This window comes from Strix uralensis, chromosome 19 (assembly GCF_047716275.1).
Source record: "Strix uralensis isolate ZFMK-TIS-50842 chromosome 19, bStrUra1, whole genome shotgun sequence".
Classification (NCBI taxonomy): Eukaryota; Metazoa; Chordata; class Aves; order Strigiformes; family Strigidae; genus Strix; species Strix uralensis.
In genome coordinates, this window is record NC_133990.1 from 16,821,047 (window position 1) to 16,840,457 (window position 19,411).

Genomic DNA, 19,411 nt, shown 5'->3' on the forward strand with positions numbered 1-19,411 from the left:
CCGGCCACCGAGCGCAGCGCCGGGACCGCCCCGCGCCCCTCCGGTGCCCCCCGGGCCCCGCAGCCGCTCGGTCCCGCACAGCGCGGAGGCGGCAGCCGCCCCCCGCCCGCGGCGGAGGGTCCCGCGCCCCCCCGGTGCTGCCCTCCCCCCCGAGCCCCCTCCCGGTGCTGCGGCTGCGTGGCCCCAGCGCCTCCCTGCCCCACGGCCCGGAGCCCCACGGCGGGTCCCGGTGAGCGCGGCCGGAGGGGGAAGGGGGGGGGGGGGGCTCCGCGGGGGCTGTTCCCGCCGCCCGGCACCGGGAGGGCGCAGGCGGGGTGGGCTGGACTTGGAGGGGGGGGTCGGTGCTCCCCCCGCTCTCCGCGGGTGGACGGGGCGGCTTCGCTCCCACTGGTGCCGGTGCGGGCGGAGGGAGCCCCGGGACGCGTCTCCGTCGGTTCCTGGTAGCGGGGCGGGCGGGCGGGGGGCTGCCGGGGAGCCCCGGGGTAGCGGGGGGCGCGGGAGCTTTAGTCCGCCCTGGAGGGGCTGTCGGAGCCCGAGGGCGGTGGAGGGGGAAGAGCGAGGCGCTGGGGCACCGGCGGGAGCCGCGACGGCGGGCGGGTTCCTCCGGTGCAGCCCCGGGCTGGTGCGGGCAGGACCAGCCCGGCGGAGCCGCCTCCCCCATCCGCCCTTCCTTCCTTCCTTCCTGCCTGGGCCAGGCCTGGGTTTAAACCCGGGTTTAGCCCCGGGGCCCCTCGAGCGCAGCCTCTGGCAGCGCCCGGTGTGCCCGGGGGAGTCGCGGTGACCGTGGGTGCCGGCTGACGCCCGCCTGCTCGCCGTGGCAGGGCGACGCGTTGGAGCGAGCGCGGGGCCGCGGGGGCCCCCCCGGCCGCGGCGGTATGGCCCAGCCGCCCTCCATCACCCTCGGCGCCTCTGAGGACACCGACAGCGAGGGGTGAGTGTGGGCCTCACTGCCGTGCCCCCGCACGTTCGGCCCCCGGGATCCCGCAGCCCCGGCGGTGCCAGGCCCGTGTCCCCACCGCGGGAGATGCCAGCCCTCGCGGGCACCAGGGCAGCACGGCCGGGCTTTGGGCTGCTGCCAGGGCTTCGCCAGGGCCCTGGGCGAGTGGATCCGTGTCCCTGCAGCCAGGAGCCGAGCCCGGACAACGAAGGAGCCCTGCACACCTCCTTCCACCAGCTCATCCAGGAGCAGAGCAGCTTGGTGGCGGCGGGGCTGGAGCTGGAGATGCAGGCGAGGGGCAGAGGTAAAGCGCTGCCGGGGGGGGACAGGGACGGGATGGGTGCCCAGGGCCATCTCCCACCCCAGACCCTGCCTGCGCCGGCTGGGGCTCGTGCCGAGGCTGCGGCTAAAGCCTGGTGACGCCTTTGCCGGTGCAGGGGCCGGGCAGACCTGCCCTTGGGGACACGGGGAGTGTCCCCGGAGAAGGGGGTGTGCTGGGGGATCACATGCCAGGGCGGGTGCCTGGCCCCGTGCCGGAGAAGGGCAGCGGGGCCACAGGGACTGGAGCCGTGGGTGCTTGGGCTCTCACCGCTCCGCGTCCTGCCCTCCCTCCCCCAGAGCCCCCGGCTCGCGGGGCCCCCCCAGACGCCTGTGCCGCGGCCTGGCCAGAGCCTGGGCAGGGTGAGCAGCGCCCCAGCTACTCCTCGGCCTCCCTGCGGATCCTTGCCAGCATGCCCAGCCGCACCATCGGTAGGTGCCACCCGCCCTCCCGCGGCCCGGGAGCCCCTCAGGAGAGCTCTCCAGTCTGCCTTGCCCTCCCGCGGCCGCCCACCCCGCTGCCCTGCTCCGTCCCGCAGGGCGCAGCCGCGGGGCCATCATCGCCCAGTACTACAACCGCACGGCCCGGCTGCGGCGCCGCAGCAGCCGCCCGCCCCTGCAGCAGCTCTGCCGCGCGGCGCGGCCCAGCCTGCGCCAGTACGACCTGGAGACCGACCCCGCCAGGGCCTCGCTGGAAGGTGAGGGGACCCTGGGAGCGGGGGCAGGCAGTGCCGGGCACCGGCCCCACGCCGGGTTCAGGATGGGCGCCCTGTGTCCTGGCCGGCCGCGTCCCGCTGAGCCCCTTGTGCCCCCAGACAAGCGGAGCTTGTTGGTGAAGGAGCTGCTGAGCCTCTCGCCCAGCCAGCGCAGCCACACGCTGCTCACCATGCCCCTCAGCCTGGCAGAGAAACTCGCCCTCCGGTAGGTCCTTTCCCGCTGGCCCCGGCCAGGCAGGAGCCATCCCGGGGCCGGTGCCACCCTCTGACATCCCTCTCTGCTGGGCAGGCAGGAGCTGAGCGGGCAGAGGGGCCCCCCGAGGCAGCACGCCCGGCACTGGGCCCCCTCCTCTCCCTGCGGGTGGTCCAAGGAATACCTCGTCCTCGTAAGTCTGGGGCACGGGTCTGCACAGCAGCCGTTGGGGCTCCAGTACAGGCTCCGGCCCCGGTGCTCTCCCCAGGCTCCCTCTCCCCAGGGCTGCCGGAGCCTCTGGTACAGGTTCCTCTCCCTGCTCCCGGCCGCGCAGCCCTGGCACGACGCCCTGAAGGAGATCGGCGGCCGCTTCGGCTCCAGTGTCCTCTCCTACTTCGTCTTCCTCAAGACTCTCCTTGTGTTCAACATCATCTCATTCCTCATCCTGGTCTTCGTGGTGGCCCTGCAGGCTGCGTATCCCCCTGCCTCGGCCGGCCCCCAGCGCTTCACCGGCCTCGAGCTCCTCACAGGAGCGGTGAGCCCTGCCAGCACCCAGTGCCAGCACATCCCCGGGCCAGGAGCTGCTCCCAGCCTGGGGCACAGCCCTGTATCCCCGCCACGGCGGTGCCCAGTCCCTGCCCCGCGTCCCCACCACAGCGGTGCCCAGTCCCTGCCCCGCGTCCCCACCACAGCGGTGCCCAGTCCCTGCCCCGCGTCCCCACCATGGCAGTGCCCAGTCCCTGCCCCATGTCCCCACTATGGCGGTGCCCAGTCCCTGCCCTCGCGCAGCCGTGGCCCTGGCACCGCCCGTGCTGTGGGTGCAGAAGGGGGTGCCTGGTGTTGCCCCAGCTCAGGGGTCTGTGTCCCCGTGGGCTGTCACGGGTGTGCCAGGCTGGGCAGGGAGCTGCGGGCACCACCGAGATCACTGTGGGCCCCGTCGTGCGCTTTCCCACAGGGCTACTTCACTCACTCGCTGCTGTACTACGGCTACTACAGCAACGTCACCCTCAACGACCCCTGCACCTCCAGCCCCAACGGCAGCGCCTGCCCCCTCGCAGCCCCCCCGCTCCCCTACAACATGCCTCTGGCCTACCTGTCCAGCGTCGGGGTCTGCTTCCTCACCACCTGCGTCCTGCTGGTGTACAGGTGGGTCGGCCGCACCTCTGGTGCTGCCAGCCTTCGCCCGGCCCCGTCGCCCTGACACCCTCCCCCTCGCTGCAGCGTGTCCCGCTCCTTCAGGGAGAGCTACCGCGTGGGCAGCTCCACGGGCGCCCTGGCCGTCAAAGTCTTCTGTGCCTGGGACTTCAAGGTCATCCAGAGGCGCTCGGTGAAGCTGCAGTGTGAGAACATCTGCACCCAGCTGAAGGTGAGGAGCCGGGCTGGGGTCGGCCCCTGCACATCCTGCGGTCAGCAGGCGAAGGTGTTCCCAGGGCCCAGCGTCCCTCTCCTACCCTCCGCCCAGGGACCCCTGGAGCTGCAAATACCCCCCACCCACCCCCCTGCAGCTGCAAATACCCCCCACCCAAACCCGGCAGCAGCACTTTGCCCGTCAGCCCCCGGGTCCCACCTCGGTGCAGGACAAACCCTCTCTCGGTCTCTTCCAGGAGCTGCTGGTGGAGCAGCGCTCGCGCTCCCGCTGCCGCAGCCTCTGCCAGCGCCTGGGCCGCTCCGCCGTGCTGCTCCTGGCCTGGGCCCTCTCGCTGAGCACGGGGCTGGGCTGTGCGCTGGCCCTGCACCACTTCTCGGAGCACATGCATGCGGTGAGCGCTGGCCCTCGCAGGGGGATCTGCTGCCCTGGCGCTGGGGCACTGGGGAGGGAGGCGGGAGCCACCCGGGGAGCAGGGGCAGCGCCGCTGCAGCTCCCTGGCCTCGGCGTTTGCTGCCCGCCCCGAGGGCACTGGGCTGCCGCTCACCCCGGTGCCCGCTCGCCAGGTCCAGCAGGACCACCGAGCGCGGGGCGGCGGCGAGCGGCAGCAGGAAGCCATCCTGCTGGTCCTGCCGCTCGTCGTGTCTCTCCTCAACACGCTGCTGCCCGCCCTGTACAACTTGCTGGCGATGTGGGAGAGGCAGGACTCCCCCACGGCGCGGGTCTACGTGGCGATCAGCAGGTAGGCTGCCCGGGGCCGGGGGAGCGTCCTGTGGCGAGGGGAGAGGCTTTGGATGGGGTGCCCAGGGCTCAGGGGCTCCTGGCCCTGCTCCTGCTCCCCAGGAACCTCATCCTGAAGGTGGTGGTCCTGGGCCTGCTCTGCTACCAGTGGCTCAGCCGGAGGGTTGTCTGCTCGACAGAGGAGGTCGGTGCCGCCGCGCGGGTCGGTGCGAGGAGCACGCGGCAGCGGTGTGAGCCGGCTGGGCCACGGCATCCCCACCGTCCCCTGCCCAGGGAGCGCCGAGCAAAGCCGGGGCTGTGGTGCCGGCAGCGGCAGGCAGCAGGGGTGGGGGCTCTGCCGGGCAGCACCGCAGGCACCTTCACCGGGGAGAGGGGGGCAACAGCCGGGCAGGGGCACCCCCAACGTGGGGTGGCTGGGGAAAGGGGTGCAGGGGAGGAAAAGGTCCCGCAGCATGCTGTGGGGGCCACGGGAAGGTCACAGGGGAGCAGAGGCCTCATTGACTGCTTGATGCCACCTTTCCTTGTCTCCCCAGTGCTGGGAGACGTGCGTGGGGCAGGAGCTGTACCGCTTCGTGGTGATGGACTTTGTATTCACGCTGCTGGACACGCTCTTCGGGGAGCTGGTCTGGAGGTAACGTGCCCCGGGAGGGGTCCCCCGCCAGCACGGCGGCCCCGGCACAGCCCTGGCTGGGCGCTGCCCTGGGGCACTCAGGCTCTGCCGCTGTCCGAGGGGGAAGAGGGGCTGCCGAGCGTCCCCCCCAGCGGAGCTCCGCTCCTTCCCAGGCTGATCCTGGAGAAGAGGCTGAAGAAGAAGCAGAGACCCGAGTTTGACATCGCCCGAAACGTGCTGGAGCTGATCTACGGGCAGACCCTGACCTGGTGAGGCGTCTCCTGCCTGGCGCAGCCCGTTCCTCTGCTGGCAAATGCCTTGTGGTTCCCCAGGAGCCTTGTGGCTGGCGGGGACCAGGCACGGGGAGCTGCACGTTTCGCGGCGCCCAGACCCGGGATGAGCTCGTCTTCCCCCCTCTCCCCCAGGCTGGGCGTTCTCTTTGCTCCGCTCCTGCCGGCCGTGCAGACACTGAAGCTGCTGCTGCTGTTCTATATCAAAAAGGTGTGAGGTGCCGCCGCTCCCCACGTGTCCCCTGCAGTGAGGCTGTGCCCTGCCACACACCGTGCAGCGCCGGCCTCGTGGCAGGGAGGGGGTGTTGAGGGGGACAGGGTGTCCCCAGGCTCGCTCAGCTCCCGGCAGACGGGGGGTTGGGGGCCGCTGCCCAGGCGACGGCAGCACCCGGGACCCTGCTCCCCGTCCGCAGACCAGCCTGATGCAGAACTGCCAGTCCCCCAGCAAGCCCTGGCGAGTGTCTCACATGAGCACTGTCTTCATCACCCTGCTGTGCTTCCCGTCCTTCCTGGGTGCTGCCATCTTCCTCTCCTACACCATCTGGTCGTGAGTACCCACCGGGCCACGGCACGGGGCACGGAACCGCCGGCTGCCGGGCGAAGGAGAGGGACCTGGGGAGGCGGGGGGGGCACGTTGTGCCCAGCACAGGGCTGTGCGGGGCTGCTGCAGGCAGGGAGGTGCTGCCCAGCCGCTGGCTGTTGCACAGGGCGTAGTGGTGGTTGGCCTGTGCCCGCTTCTCCCAGCTGTTCCCAGCTGTTCCTGATGCAGGACAAGGGGATGAGGACCCCCTCATCCAGCCACTGGGGATGGCTGGGACCAGTGTGACTCGGTGCCTCCAGGGCTGGGGGTAGTGGCCATCGGGGCTGCCCATCGCTCTGACCAGCCCCGTCGGTCTGTCTGCTTAGGGTGCGGCCGTCGGAAACCTGCGGTCCCTTCCAGGGGCTGGAAACTATCTACAAGTCAGGGAAGACCTGGGTGCAAGTGCTGGAGAAGTCCAACCCCAACATCACCTGGTTTGCCTGGGTGCACCAGCACCTGGTGGAGAACACCCTCCTCCTCTTCTTCCTGTCCGGGGTCCTGCTGTGAGTACGGACCCGAGCCCTGGGCCCGCGCTCCGAGGGTCCCACTGTCACGGCCCTGAGCGGCGGCTGGCAGCCGGGGTGTCACGCCAGAGCCCTGCACCCCAGCCCGGTGCCAGGAGCGCAGTGCCCCCCAGCTTCCCGCCCCAGCTGCCACCGTCCCGTCCTGCCTGTCGTTGCAGAGCCGTGATCTACTTCAACATCGAGGTGGTGCGAGGGCAGCGGAGGATCATCCGCCTGCTGAAGGAGCAGATTGCCAACGTGCGTGAGCTCTGCGCGCTGCCCCACGCCCCGGGCCAGCCCCGGGATTGCCGGGTTCAGGCTCGAGCCCTGAGAGCGCTGCCAGCTCGGAGGGGCAAGAGCACATCCCGCTCACTGCGATCTCTGCCGTTGCAGGAAGGGGAGGATAAAATATTTCTCATTCAGAAGCTTCACTCCGTTTACGAGCAGAGAGAGAGACGTGCCTGAGCCCCAGGTGAGGCCTGTGGGAAGGGGAGAGGGGGCTGCCAGGCTGCTGGAGCTCGGCTGAGGCATGGGAAGGGCAGGAGCTGATTGGGGCGAGCCAGGCGCTTCCTTCCCCCTGGCCCTGCGGGGCCGGGGGTGCAGGGCTGAGCGTGCTGGGGAGGGACCTCCAGGCTGCTGGGGGCTGCCCCGGCGCCCAACCCCGGTGGTGACGGATCCCTGGTGCGGCTGCGCCCGGGATTGGCACCGGCTGCCAGCACAGGCACAGGGAAGGGACGGGGACATTTGGAGCCTCCTCGCTGCTTTCGGCGTGGGGCTGTGCTGTCTGCCCCCAGCAGCACTCGGGGTCTCGGGGGCTGTGTCTCTCCTTAGCGTCAGGCTCCCAGGAGGGAGCTGGACAGGACAGGACCCTGCTCGCAGCCGGGGACTGGATCTGCCCGTCTTCCGAAGCCATCGCAGCGTGGCACTGGGAGCCGGCGGGACCCTGGGGAAGATCCTCCCCTTGGGGTTGCAGCGGCCAAGGACCCCTTGGGGAGCATCGTCTGGCAGCTCCACGGGGACACTGTGGTGTGGGGACGTGGGTGCTCCCGCTGCCAGGGGCGCGGCAGGACCAGGGCCAGGACTGCCCCCGTGTCCCAGGGCACAGCTCTGCGCGGGGCTGGCTCGTCAGCGGAGCCCTTCTCTGCACGTGGTTGCTGTTAGCAGAGAACAACCCTCCCTGCCGTAGCGAGCAGCTCTGGGCTGTTTTCAGAAGCTTTCTGGCTGCAGAGAACCTGCGGCCCCTTTTGCGCTGCCCCGGGGCAGCGAGGCCGGCGCTGGACGAGCTCAAAAAACCCTCTGTGGTGCCGAGTGCTGGGCCGGGCCGAGGAGCCCGACAGCTCCGGCCCCCCGCCGCAGGCTGGCCTGGCTCATTAAAGCGCAGCTGTGCAGGAGGGCTCCCGGCCTGCGCCTCGACCTGTTGGGCTGGAAGTGGGCGAGCGGGTTTGGTGCGTCAGCCTTGGCCAGGGGTGGTGGCTCAGCCGCCGTGGCAGGGCGTGCTCGGGCTTCTTCGCACTGCCCAGCCCTCGGGCTGCCCCGGGAAGAGCCCAGCTCAGCCGACACCGCAGGAGCAAGGACGGCCCCCGCAGCCACCACAGCCCCTGAAGCCACTCGCCATGACGGTGTGATGTCCCCAGCCCCCGGTACCGAGAGCTGCTCTCCGCCACGGCACGCCGTCAGCAGCCCCCAGCACCATAAAGCCGGTTGCCCCCATGGCACCGGCACCTGCAGACCCAGGGAGGGTTGTGCCATGGCGTGTGCCAGGCCCGGGCAGCCACAGGGGGAGACAGCGGCCCACCGGGCCGGGCTGTTGGCACAGGACGGGTTCTCGGTGCAGATACAGACCTGGGTTATCGGCACAGGACGGGTTCTCTGCCCCGCCCCAGCCCCTCTGAGCCCGAGCGAGCGCTGGAGAGCTGCCGTGGGCCTGCACGTGCTGCAGCTCGTGAGACGTCTCCGACCGAGGCACCCCTGCGGCTCGGCCTGCCCCGCTCTCGACGCCCACCCGTGTCCCCCGCAGTCATTCCACATGTTCCCCCGGTCACCCCACCGGGCCGTGGCTGGCACGAGCCCTGCAGGGCCAAAGCTGCTGGCAGAAGCCCCACACACACTCGGCCTCCGACCCAGGAGGCGTTACCAGCCCCTGCCCGGCCTGGCTTGGCCCAGGCGCTGCCGCACCCCCCAGCCCCACTGCCCGTGACCCCCCTCCTGTCCCCAGAGGTGCCAGCACAGTCTGGCCTCTGAAACTCCTGCTTGTCCTGCCCCAAAAGCCCGGGGTTTCCACCCGAGCACAGGCAGCCGCCAGCCTGGACAGTATGGTGGAAGTTTTACTGCACTATCCCACGGGGGCCCTGTCCGCCACCAGCCCGTGACGCCGTCCGGGGCCCCGCTCCCAGCCCCACACAGGGCAGCCACTCGCCAGCCACCTCCCTCGGTGACAGGACACACCTGGGCTGCCGCGGACCCCCGCACAGGGTCAGCGGGGGTCCCTGAGGGTGGCCCGAAGCCACTGCAGGACGTCGGCCAGGCCGGTGCCGTCGCGGGCGCTGGTCTCCAGCGTCGTGATGGGCTGCGTGGCGCAGGAGACGATGTCCTGCATGCGGAACAGCGACTTCATCTCCGCCAGCGACATGTAGCAGGGCAGGTCACTGCAGCCAGGGGCGGGGGGGGCTGCGTTAGCCCCCACGACGGGTCTCTTGCCCGGCCCAGCCCCGGCTCGGGGGTCTCCGGGCCTGGGGAGTGCAGCAAAGCGCGGCCGCTGCCCCCGGGCCCAGCAGGCTTCCTGACGGAAGGGACGCGGGAGCCCCCGCAGGCCCTCAGCGTGCCCCCGTGTGCCCCCCCCATCCCGGCTGACCCCTCCTCACATCTTGTTGAAGAGCACCAGGACGGGCACGGAGGCGAGCGGCGGCGCCGAGAGGACCGAGAGCAGCTGGACGCAGGACGAGGAGACCTGGGTGGGGTTGGCGGCGTCAACCACGAACTGGAGGGGGAGAAGGAGAAGCGGAGGTGTGGGGGTGCCCGAGGGCGGCCCCCCGGGGGGGAACCGCACAACCAGGGTGAAGCCAAGGGGCCCTGACCCCCGGCCGCGGGGTGTCCCTCTCCCCGGGGTCCCTGCTCGGCCGCCGGGGCGGGGCCGGGTCCCGGGGCCGCTCACCAGGAGCGCGCTGCACTCGCCGTAGTAGCTGGGCCAGACGGGGCCCATGCAGCCGCCCAGCTCCCGCACTGTCACCCGCCGCGGCAGCCGCAGGTCAGTCAGGTCGGTGCCCACCGTGGGCAGCGTGGGCGGGGGCTCGCCCAGCTCCGTCGGCCCCGCCGGGGCGCTCAGCTGTGCCGCGCGTTAAGGACACCGCAACGACGGGGACGGGGACGCGGCCCGCCCGGGACCCGGGCCCCATCCCCGCCCCCCCTGGGCCCCATCCCCGCCGGATATGACGCAGCCGACGGGTCACGAGGCTCTTCCCGCCGCCCGCCGCCCCCAGCAGCAGGCACGTGGGCACGGGCCGCCCCGCGCCCGCCATCCCGCCCCCCCTTCCGGAACGGACACATTCTTTTCCGGGGTTACCCCCGCCCCTTCCGGGGAAGCCCCGCCCTCTCCGGAAGCGGAAGCGCCCGCGGAGGGACAGGCTGGGCCGGGCCGGGCGCGGCCGGCGGCGGGGGGGACACCATGGGGCGCGGCGGCGGCACCTTCGAGAGGCTCCTCGGTACCGGCCGCGGCCTCCCCTGGGCGCGGCGGGCGGGGTGGGGCAGGGCCCGGGGCTGCCGGGTCCCGCAGGAGCTGGCGCGGCGGGTCCGAGGTTACTGAGCGCCCTGGGGCGTCCGGAGGGGAAGAGCCGGCGCGTTCCGGGAAAAATCGAGATTTTTATCCTCGATCGCTCGGGTCTGGGGCGTCGCCGGCGCCCGGCGGAGCTTTCCTGCAAACGCAGCGGCGGTGGCGGAGCTGAGCCGAGCCCAGCGGAACTGCTTGAAGCAGCCTAATGGGTTTATTCCCTGCAGATAAGGCCACGAGCCAGCTCCTGCTGGAGACGGACTGGGAATCCATCCTGCAGATCTGCGACATGATCCGCCAGGGAGACACCCAGTGAGTGCTCCTGGGCTTCGGGACGCGCCGTGGGCACAGCGGGGGGTCCGGGGCCCGTCAGCCTGCGGCAGCGCGCGTCTCCTTACCCATTGCTGGAAAAGCAGCCCAGCACGCCCTGATGCATCGGGGTACTTCCCTGAGTCAGGACCTACAGGTTACCTCTGGCCTGAAATCCTCAGAGAAACTAATTTTGAACGTATTTATTCCTTCTGTTCCCAGTTTGCCTCGGGGGAATCGCGTACACCGCGAGCTAACAAGCTGTGCCCTGGCGTTAGGGTGGGGGTTAGGGGGCTGGCAGCAGCAGGTGGGATCTGCCCTCGGATTCCTGACTACCTGAGGACATGTACTCTCTCTCCTTACCCAGAGCAAAATATGCTGTCAACGCTATCAAGAAGAAAGTCAACGACAAGAATCCCCACGTGGCACTCTACGCGCTGGAGGTAACGTCAGCCCAGGCTGCGAGCGCTGCAGGGCCCCGGCTCGCAGGCCGGCAGCTGCCCGTCTCTTACAAGCCTGTCTTAAGGGCAGCGTTGCGTTCCCTGCCCTGCCCGCGGAGCGACGGAGCCCAGGCTTGGGTTCGCCTCCTCCTGGCTCTAGCGCAGAGGTTTCATGACTGATCAGCAGGCCGTGGCTTCTGTTCTTTAATTCTGTCTCGGGGTTAGGAACAGCCAAAGCTGGAACCCGAGACACTGTCCCTGGGGGTCTGTCTCTGCGCGGCAGAGGTGCAAAGGCCACCATGCAGCTGAAGCGTAGCTTACTCCAGCGTGGCCGTCTGGATTTCTCTGGCTCAACTGATGCTGCCCTAATGCAACTTGTTGATTAAATAGTGGCCCCGTCTTGGTGTGCTGCCTGCAGCCACCTGTGACGTGTGCTGGGACTCATTGTGGGCCACAGAGAGGGAAGGAAGCACCAGACTAATACTGTCCTTTGTCCTCGCAGGTCATGGAGTCGGTGGTTAAAAACTGTGGCCAAACAGTCCATGACGAGGTGGCAAATAAACAGACTATGGAGGAGCTGAAGGAAATACTCAAGGTAAATATGTTTTTGAATGAGGCTGGAAAAGAAGCCACGGAAAGAGAAATTGTGTGTGTCATCTCCTTCGTTCCGTTTGTGTGAGGAGCAGAAGGGAAAGCGTTTGGAAGTGCGTTTCAGAAAAGATCAAACTGCATTGCGTGATGCGAAGGGATGAGCGTAGGGAGCGAAGGAGTGCCTGCTAGGGAGAGGAGGTGTCGTGAGAGCAGAGGTGATGTTTGGCTGTGTTGTGAAGTGGGGCAGGAATACGCTGCAGAGGCCTCCAGCTCCTGGGTGCAACTAATGCTTGGCTTGAGACAGCAAAGGAGAATAGAGGTGACGGGCTGGCAGCTGCATGAAGGACCTGAGCAGCGGAGAGGTGAATCCCCTCCCGTAGTACAGCCTGAGACACGCAGGAAGGTAGCAGCGAGGTAAAAACTGGCAGAACCCTCCTCTTTGTTGTGGCCTTTTCACTGGCCTGCAGAGTCGTTTGAGGAGCTCTGCAGGATGTAGACCTGGCTCTTTCCACTGACAAGCTGTCGTCTCAAGCTGCCAGTTTGTTATAACATGATGCAGCACTCCGTGTCTCCTTGGACTGGAGACTCCCACAAGGGAAGTGGAAATGGGACCTTCTGTCTCCAGTTCCAGCCCCAGAGCAGCAGTGCCCAGACAGGAGCTTGCTGGGGCAGCGCTGTTCCTTCCATACAGCCTCCGTCTGCCGCCAGAAATAGCCCCCCGGATGAACCAGACACTTGTGAATGAGCTGTGCGAGTCCCCTCGCCCCGCACACCGTAGCAGGGTGTCTCTCCCCGTCACCCTCCCGCCAGGGCTGACTCAGTCTCCCCGTTGGATCTTCTGCTGAGATAGGAATGCTGCCGCAACGGGACGGCCGAGCGCCAAGGAGATCAGATCGAAAGATTTTGTGCTTCTCTCTAGTTCTTGTCTGCGTTGGTAGTTTCTTAATAGCCACAGACCCGTTTTCCTCCTGCGCTTGGAACTTTGCTGCTTGTGAATGACCAATGCTGGTAAAATGGTCATAGTTCTGGTGAGGTTTAGGGCTGTGACGTGTGGAGTGCGGGATTTTGCCAAATCTAGCAGTTTGTAGCTGCGGGAGTCGTCAGTAAGTCATGCTGTGTGGGCTGAGCTCTCGCTGAAATCGGAGCTTGACAGTGCCCCTCCGCTTCCTGGGGGATTTCTGGAGCAACCGGTCATGTGAATGCGTGATGACTCGGTCAGCTGATGACAGGGCCGCTCCCGGAGGCCGGCTGGGATAGGAACAGGCTTGCCAAGTTTCCTCTGGCTCCTTGAACTGTGATACAAGCAGCCCTGCCCCCAAAGGGCAGCCTCCCAGCTGTCCTTCCCGCGTCACATCCCGAGGTAGCTTTGGGTATTCCCGGGCAGGAGTCTCGGGGCCGGAGGTGCCGCCAGCCTGGCGCTGGCCCCTCCAGCTGCGAGCATGTTCCTGCTGGGGCTCGGCTGGGTGGCCGCGCTGCTCCGCCGGCCCCAGCTGCAGGTCCTGCGGATTTCTGGGTGCGGGATGAGCAACTCTCGGGAGGGGGTAAACAACGACGCCGGGCAGGTCAGTGCTCGCGCCTGCCCCGGGGAGCGGCCGTGCGAGTCGCTGGGTGTTTTCTCAAAGCATCGTAACCGCACCCCTTTTCAAGTTGGTCTGTGCTGCTCTGAAGGACGTTTTCTTGTTTGTGCTGGAGGGGGAGAGCAGGGAAGCTGAAGGAGTCAGTAATCGTCCTTATCGCAGCTTGCTGACAGTTCCTACCTTGCACAAGTACTCTAAAGTCTCCCTGAATGGTATTTCTGGCTTCTCTTCTGGGGGATTCACACCATCCTTTGGGTTTGAGGGTCTTTTTCTCAGATTTTTTTTTTTTTCATCCTCCCTTTCTGTGCAGAGGCAAGTGGAGACGAGTGTGCGCAGTAAGATCCTGTACCTCATCCAGGCCTGGGCTCACGCCTTCCGCAATGAGCCCAAGTACAAGGTGGTGCAGGACACCTACCAGATCATGAAGGTCGAAGGTGAGGATGCTGTGGGCTGGGGTGGGTGTGCGGTTGGCCAGGCAGCTCAGCTCTGGAGGAGCCTTGCAGAAGGACCCTGCCTGGTCTTAGCAAAGCCTGGACTTGCAGTACCAAGCTTTCTCTTGGTGCCCGATACCCAATGGACCTCCTGGAGTGACTGAGTCCCGCTGCAGAGGGAGGACGGCACCGCTGTCCCAGGATCGGGGGCTGCCTCGCTCCGGGCCTCCAGCCCAGCCGGCAGCTCAGGGTTGGCAGTGAGACCCGACAAGCAGGAGGTGCTGGTGTTCTTCAGGAAACTGGCAGCAAATCAGCGTGTCCTCTGGGAAGGGATTTACAGTGGGGCGGTTCCTTCCTCCCCAGCTTTCATCAGTACTTCCAGGGTGGGTCCACGCTCCCACTTTCTGACAGTGTGGGACGTTGTCTTGTCCCTGCGAGGGAAGGGACGCGCTGCTCCTCTGCCTCCTCCTGGGCACCAGAACCTCCACGGGCAGGAGGGCCCGGTGCCGAGCCAGTGCTGCCACGCTCTTGCTGTTCAGGGGGTGAGACTCAAAGCCCTGCCTGCCCATGCCGTGGGCTTCTTACCTCCCCAAGCTGACTTCCAGGTCTTAAGAAATAAGCCTTGTCCAGAGGGCCCCAGTGTCCCTTACAGGTGCATAAGGGAAACCAACTGGGGATTGTCCTGCGGGGCCGAGAGCCTGGTGCTTCGCAGGCAGCAGCAGGCGCTGGGCGAGTGTTGCTCTCTGGCCTCCTGCGGTGGGAAGGTGGTTGTGTCAGAGCGAGATCGCAGTCAGGGCGGGCGTGCTGAGCTGGATCGGGTGTGCGGGGCTGAAGGTGCCGCGGCCTCGCTGCGCCACAGGAGCTCTTTCACAACGCGACGCTGTCACTTCTCCCGCAGGCCACGTGTTCCCGGAGTTCAAAGAGAGCGATGCCATGTTCGCTGCAGAACGGGTGAGCTCTGTGGGGCGGGAGGGAGTTGGCACTGCAGGACACACCTTGCGCCCCTGTCCCTTTCCTCCTAAACCTCTGGTTCTTGCATTCCTCCGTTTCGTGTGGATTAGAGACCTTGCGGGTACCTTCTGCTCCCGGCAGTTCTGGGGTGGGGTACAGCGACTCAGCCTAAAACTACCAGCCGGGGGGAGAACTGACCCAGACAGGGAGTTAGTCTCACCTGACCCTACTCCGTGGCCTTCCGGCAGCCGCGGCACGCTGAACACGGCAGCAGGGCTTTGGTTCCTGGAAAATCTCTTGCAGACTGGGAAAGCATCACAGTCTCTAGGAACACGAGAGGAGATAACTTGTGGGGATTAATATTTCCTGTTGAGCTGCAAATGTTTCCATCTCCCCCCGTTCATGAGGGTGCCTTGGTGAGCCATGGCAGCTCCTGAAGGGCTCGGTGGGGACACTCTCCTTGAGGCCCTTCTCCCCTCCTCACGCGAGTTTCCTTAACCCCGACAGGCTCCAGACTGGGTTGATGCTGAGGAGTGTCACAGATGTCGAGTGCAGTTTGGTGTGATGACGCGGAAGGTGGGTGCTGCTCCTGCCCTCTGGGTTCCCTGGTCCTGCACAGCCCCCCGGGACGTGCGGGACCCCCTGAGCCTGCGTGGAAGCGTGTCGGGGCCGGCCCACGGTCCCTGGCCACTGGGGGGGAAGTGCCAGGAGCGTCTGAGTGATGTCTAACGGTGAAGGAGTGTCCTGGTACCGCGCTGACGTCTCCCGTCCTTTGCAGCACCATTGCAGGGCCTGCGGGCAGATCTTCTGTGGCAAATGCTCCTCCAAGTATTCCACCATCCCCAAGTTCGGGATTGAGAAGGAAGTGAGAGTCTGCGAGCCCTGTTATGAGCATCTCAACAAGTCAGTAGCCTTTGTGGTGTGTTTCTTTGCTTGGGACCACGAGGGGGGAAGCTTGGCCTGGAGCCACTGTTCTGCAGAGTGGAGCGGGGGTGTCCCAGGCTGCGCAGGCTGGGCTGGGGTCCCTCCCTCCCTGGGAAGGGGGTTTACAGCTGTGCTGTTGTGCAGAGCTGGGGCTCCCGTGCAGAGGAGGGAGCGTTCAGTCTGCGCTGCTGCCTCTTTCTGGCTGCAGGAAAGCCGAGGGTAAAGCTGCTGCCACCTCCGAGCTGCCCCCCGAGTACCTGACCAGCCCCCTCTCTCAGCAGTCCCAGGTGAGCGGCTGCCCCGTAGGTGACCCAGGGATCCTGTCGGACTCGCGGATCCTTTCCTGACCACCCCCCCTCATCCTTCTGCCTGCAGCTGCCTCCAAAGCGCGATGAGACAGCTCTGCAGGAGGAGGAGGAGCTCCAGCTGGCTATTGCCTTGTCTCAGTCGGAGGCCGAGGAGAAGGAGAGAATGGTTTGTGCCCTGCTTGGCGTCTGGGAGTGGTGGTGGCCGTACAGCCCAGATGTGCTGGGCACCTCGAGCTCCGCAGTAACAGATCTCTGGGCATGTCCTGACGCGAGCAAGTCACAGGGCCTGTGGCATGAGAGGCTGAAAGCGGAGCCAGCCACGCGCTGTGCTGCAGTCCCAAATCTTGGACGCAGGCTGTGCCCAAGCTGCAAGCCCTGGGACACGCAGACCTGTGGGCACCGCTCACAGCGTGAGGCTGGGTCTGCCGCCGAGCCCGGCTGTCGCCCACCCAGTGCATCCAGTCTGTTCCTGATGGGTGATTTGGAGGAGTCTGGACAGTCCCCGAGTTGACTGGTTTTTCTCTTTTGCAGAGGCAGAAAACAACATACTCCATGTACCCGAAGGCTGAGCCCACTCCCATCACGTCCTCCGCTCCCCCGGTCAGCACCCTCTATTCCCCACCCGTGGTACGTTCATGGGGGCCCCTGAACGTGAAGTGGCTGGACGCGGGCCACTTCCCTAGCCCGAGTCTGCCCTGCTTGGGTCACATTTGATCCCTGTTCTGAGAGAAAAGCTCTGCCCCATTCAGCCCCTTGCTCCTTCAGAGCACTGCTGTGTTTTCAGCACGGTCTGTGCTCAGTCAGTGTTTCGGTGCCTCCGCTGCCTCTGGCTGGAGGAGATGGTGGTTCCCGTTCAGCTTCATGCTGGCGCGCAGCACTGGTGGTTGTGCCTGGCCGGGTGGGAGCAGCTCATCCGTGTGGGAGCTGTGGGCCTCTGGTTTCTCTGAACTGGATTCCCCTGTCTGTCTCTTTCCAGAATTCCTCTGCTCCCCTGGCTGAGGACATTGACCCGGAGGTAAGGACCCAAGTAGTCCACGGCAAGGGCTCAGTCCCAGCAGGGCTGCAATGCTCATCTCCCTTCTCTCTCTGGCAGCTGGCTCGGTACCTGAACCGCAACTACTGGGAGAAGAAACAAGAGGAAGTTCGCAAGAGCCCCACCCCGTCGGCACCTCTGTCCCTCTCGGAGCCCTCTGCGCAGCCTGGGGACGCCCACCCCGCCACGCTGGGTGTCGTTGAGGTAAGAGGGGACCTGGACCCGTGTCCGGCAGCTTCTGAGGGGTGAGAAGCGCCCGACTCCTCCTCCCAGCCCAGTCCCATGGCTCTGCCGGCTCTCGGCACGGCAGAGTCGAGGCTGAGGGACTGCCCTGTCCTTCCAGCAGCAGTACCAGAACGGCGAGTCCGAGGAGAACCACGAGCAGTTCCTGAAGGCGCTGCAGAACGCCGTCACCACTTTTGTCAACCGCATGAAGAGCAACCACATGCGGGGCCGCAGCATCACCAACGACTCTGCCGTCCTGTCCCTCTTCCAGTCCATCAACAACATGCACCCGCAGCTGCTGGAGCTGCTCAACCAGCTGGATGAGCGCAGGCGTACGTGGGAGCTGCCCGGGCAGGGGTGGGCAGGCGGCTGCGGGGGCTTCACACAGCCCCGAGGGGGGTCCCTGAGGCCGGCTGTCCCCTCCCCAGTGTACTACGAGGGCCTGCAGGACAAACTGGCCCAGATCCGCGACGCGCGCGGGGCTCTGAACGCGCTGCGGGAGGAGCATCGGGAGAAGCTGCGCCGCGCCGCTGAGGAGGCCGAGCGCCAGCGCCAGATCCAGCTGGCCCAGAAGCTGGAGATCATGAGACAGAAGAAGCAGGTGAGCCAGGGAGGCATCCCCAGAGCCTGCCTGCACCTGGGACCAGCCGCGCTGGCAGGGGGGGGTGCCACGGGTTCCAGCCCTCACAGCCCGTTCCCGCAGGAGTACCTGGAGATGCAGCGTCAGGTGGCCATCCAGCGCCTGCAGGAGCAGGAGAAGGAGAGGCAGCTGCGCCTGGAGCAGCAGAAGCAGACCATCCAGATGCGAGCCCAGATGCCGGCCTTCTCGCTGCCTTACGCCCAAGTATGGCTGCTGAGCCACAGCCCCTCCTGCCAGGCCCCGGGGTGGGGCACGGCCCAAAGCTTGCTTTTCTCCCCTTCCCAGCTCCAGGCCATGCCCGCGGCCGGCGGGGTGATCTACCAGCCCTCCGGGCCCACCAGCTTCCCTGGCACCTTCAGCCCGGCCGGCTCCGTGGAGGGCTCGCCCATGCACGGCGTGTACATGAACCAGGCGGCGCAGGGGGGCACGGGGCCGTACAGCGCCATGCCCGTCACGGGGACAGGTATGGGGGCGGTGGGGTCCGCGGGGGCTGAGCACAGGGCGGCTGCTCCAACCTGCCCTCTGCCCCCAGATCCCGGCATGGTGAACACCTACATGTACCCGCCCGGGGCCGGCGGCGGGCAGGCGGCTCAGCAGGGCCAGGCGGTGCCCACCACCACCCCGGCGTACTCGTCCTACCAGCCAACTCCCACGCAGGGCTACCAGGCAAGCGAGGGCAGAGCCGCTCGGGGCCGGCGGGGGCTGGGGCGACTGGTCCCCTCTCAGCCACACGGCATCTGCGAGCGGGAGGGACAAAGGGCTGGTTGGCCCCGGATCTCTGGATCTGCGGCCGCGTTCGCAGTGGGAGGGGGTCGGGGTCTGAGCTGGTTCTGGGCTCCCCTCGGCATAGGGGGAAGGAGCGACCCTGGTCCTGGGGAGGGGGGGAAGCGGTGCTGGGCTGGGGGTGCTGGTTTGGGCTGAGCCTCTCGGCGGCCTCTCTCCTCCCCAGAGCGCAGCCTCGCAGTCGCAGAGCATCCCGGCCATCTCGCAGGCCCCCCAGTCGGGTGCCATGGGCTACATGGGCAGCCAGTCGGTCTCCATGGGCTACCAGCCCTACGGCATGCAGGTCAGCGTTCCCGGCCACGCCGGCCCCGTTCTGGGGGACGAGGGGTGGGTGGTCCACAGCCCACGGAGCTGTCCTGGGCCTGCACTGGCGGGGGCTGTGGGCTTTCCCCTCGGCCCTGCGTGTCCCCCAGCCCCTGTGACGGCCGCCCCCTCGCTCCCGCAGGGCCTCCTGTCCGCCCTGCCAGGCCAGGAAGCTGCACTGAGCAGCTTGCCAGCCCAGCAGTCCTACTTGTCCGGGCAGCAGCCGCCCCTCTACCAACAGGTGAGTGCCTGTTTGGCGTGGGGGGGGGTCGGGGCCCCACCGGGGCGCGTTTGCTAACGAAGCCGCCTTGTCTCTTCCAGATGGCACCCGCGGGAGGGGCCCCCCAGCAGCAGCAGCCGCCCCAGCCTGCGCCTGCCCCCGTGCAGCAGCCGCAGGGCAGCGGCGAGGCCCAGCTCATCTCCTTCGACTGAGGGCGGGCGCGGGGGGCCCCAACACTGCTCTGTACCGCACCCCCTCCTCCTGCCCTCGCACCCCCCTGCCCCCGGCCCGGGGGCCGCAGGCTCCGCCCGCCGCTCCCGGGGCTGCGCTCCCGCCTCCCCCTGCCCGGGGACGCTGCGGCCCCTCGGGCCGGGCCGGCGGGGCCCTGGGCTGGGGCCGTGGCCGCAGGCCCCGCTCCGCTCCCCGGCGCCGCGGGCACCGTCCGGCGCCAGCTTCGCCCCGTCCCGCCCCCACCCAGCCCCGTTCCCCGCCACCCCCTCCCCGGGCCCCTCCCCGGGCCTGTCCCCGCGGCGCGGCCGCCCCCTGCCCGTTCCTCGCGGGGAGCGCGAACGGTGACAATAAAGTGTTGGAACGAGCGGCGGCCTGGCTGTGCGCGGCGCGGGGCCGGGGCCTCCCGGGGCGAGCGAGTCCCGGCGGAC

General features: G+C 67.7%; 3 protein-coding genes and 1 long non-coding RNA gene across 7 annotated transcripts; 2 read left to right on the plus strand and 2 right to left on the minus strand.

The window, feature by feature from the left end:
- The first annotated feature begins 268 nt into the window (after positions 1–268).
- On the plus strand, positions 269–7,649 carry TMC6 (transmembrane channel like 6). Of its 2 annotated transcripts, none has more exons than XM_074889683.1 (20): positions 269–931; positions 1,123–1,241; positions 1,556–1,687; positions 1,795–1,953; positions 2,071–2,176; positions 2,261–2,357; positions 2,499–2,699; positions 3,120–3,310; positions 3,386–3,530; positions 3,769–3,924; positions 4,097–4,272; positions 4,374–4,455; positions 4,805–4,902; positions 5,055–5,150; positions 5,307–5,382; positions 5,585–5,718; positions 6,078–6,254; positions 6,434–6,512; positions 6,648–6,726; positions 7,086–7,649. In XM_074889683.1, exons 1-19 carry the CDS (start codon positions 876–878, stop codon positions 6,717–6,719), a joined length of 2,352 nt encoding a protein of 783 aa, XP_074745784.1. In that variant the 5' UTR covers positions 269–875; the 3' UTR covers positions 6,720–6,726; positions 7,086–7,649. The 2 variants fall into 2 exon arrangements, with proteins under 2 accessions (XP_074745784.1, XP_074745783.1); XM_074889682.1 differs by having other exon boundaries at positions 270–931; positions 2,448–2,699.
- LOC141952375 (uncharacterized) lies at positions 4,233–5,343 on the minus strand. The gene is made up of 3 exons (XR_012631610.1): positions 5,148–5,343; positions 4,378–5,073; positions 4,233–4,300 (listed from the first exon to the last, which is right to left on the minus strand). It is a non-coding gene; the product is annotated as an uncharacterized LOC141952375 (long non-coding RNA).
- Positions 7,650–8,560: 911 nt separating the features above from the next.
- ARL16 (ARF like GTPase 16) lies at positions 8,561–9,811 on the minus strand. Its single transcript, XM_074889743.1, has 4 exons — positions 9,681–9,811; positions 9,406–9,577; positions 9,116–9,231; positions 8,561–8,899 (listed from the first exon to the last, which is right to left on the minus strand). Exons 1-4 carry the CDS (start codon positions 9,767–9,769, stop codon positions 8,728–8,730), a joined length of 549 nt encoding a protein of 182 aa, XP_074745844.1. The 5' UTR covers positions 9,770–9,811; the 3' UTR covers positions 8,561–8,727.
- A 21-nt stretch (positions 9,812–9,832) lies between these two features.
- On the plus strand, positions 9,833–19,125 carry HGS (hepatocyte growth factor-regulated tyrosine kinase substrate). 3 transcript variants are annotated; one of them, XM_074889685.1, is made up of 21 exons: positions 9,833–9,952; positions 10,245–10,329; positions 10,694–10,769; positions 11,269–11,361; positions 13,245–13,368; positions 14,264–14,316; positions 14,824–14,892; positions 15,095–15,219; positions 15,449–15,527; positions 15,616–15,714; positions 16,080–16,175; positions 16,525–16,563; positions 16,642–16,785; positions 16,928–17,138; positions 17,235–17,407; positions 17,510–17,650; positions 17,732–17,909; positions 17,979–18,112; positions 18,396–18,512; positions 18,675–18,773; positions 18,854–19,125. In XM_074889685.1, exons 1-21 carry the CDS (start codon positions 9,916–9,918, stop codon positions 18,962–18,964), a joined length of 2,283 nt encoding a protein of 760 aa, XP_074745786.1. In that variant the 5' UTR covers positions 9,833–9,915; the 3' UTR covers positions 18,965–19,125. The 3 variants fall into 3 exon arrangements, with proteins under 3 accessions (XP_074745786.1, XP_074745787.1, XP_074745785.1); XM_074889686.1 differs by having other exon boundaries at positions 16,080–16,148; positions 16,925–17,138; XM_074889684.1 differs by having other exon boundaries at positions 16,925–17,138; positions 18,854–19,124.
- Positions 19,126–19,411: the final 286 nt, after the last annotated feature.

Excerpts from the sequence above, each read along its gene's own strand:
- HGS (XM_074889684.1), top strand. The coding sequence starts at position 9,916 with ATGGGGCGCGGCGGCGGCACCTTCGAGAGGCTCCTCG. Across the intron at positions 10,330-10,693 it reads ATCCGCCAGGGAGACACCCA|AGCAAAATATGCTGTCAACG; the intron begins GTGAGTGCTCCT and ends CTCCTTACCCAG. Across the intron at positions 16,176-16,524 it reads CCCTCTATTCCCCACCCGTG|AATTCCTCTGCTCCCCTGGC; the intron begins GTACGTTCATGG and ends GTCTCTTTCCAG.
- TMC6 (XM_074889682.1), top strand. The coding sequence starts at position 876 with ATGGCCCAGCCGCCCTCCATCACCCTCGGCGCCTCTGAGGACACCGAC. Across the intron at positions 5,383-5,584 it reads TGCTGTTCTATATCAAAAAG|ACCAGCCTGATGCAGAACTG; the intron begins GTGTGAGGTGCC and ends CCCCGTCCGCAG. Across the intron at positions 5,719-6,077 it reads CTCTCCTACACCATCTGGTC|GGTGCGGCCGTCGGAAACCT; the intron begins GTGAGTACCCAC and ends CTGTCTGCTTAG.
- ARL16 (XM_074889743.1), bottom strand. The coding sequence starts at position 9,769 with ATGGCGGGCGCGGGGCGGCCCGTGCCCACGTGCCTGCTGCTGGGGGCG. Across the intron at positions 9,578-9,680 it reads GTGACCCGTCGGCTGCGTCA|GCTGAGCGCCCCGGCGGGGC; the intron begins TATCCGGCGGGG and ends ACGCGCGGCACA. Across the intron at positions 8,900-9,115 it reads CTGGTGCTCTTCAACAAGAT|TGACCTGCCCTGCTACATGT; the intron begins GTGAGGAGGGGT and ends CCCTGGCTGCAG.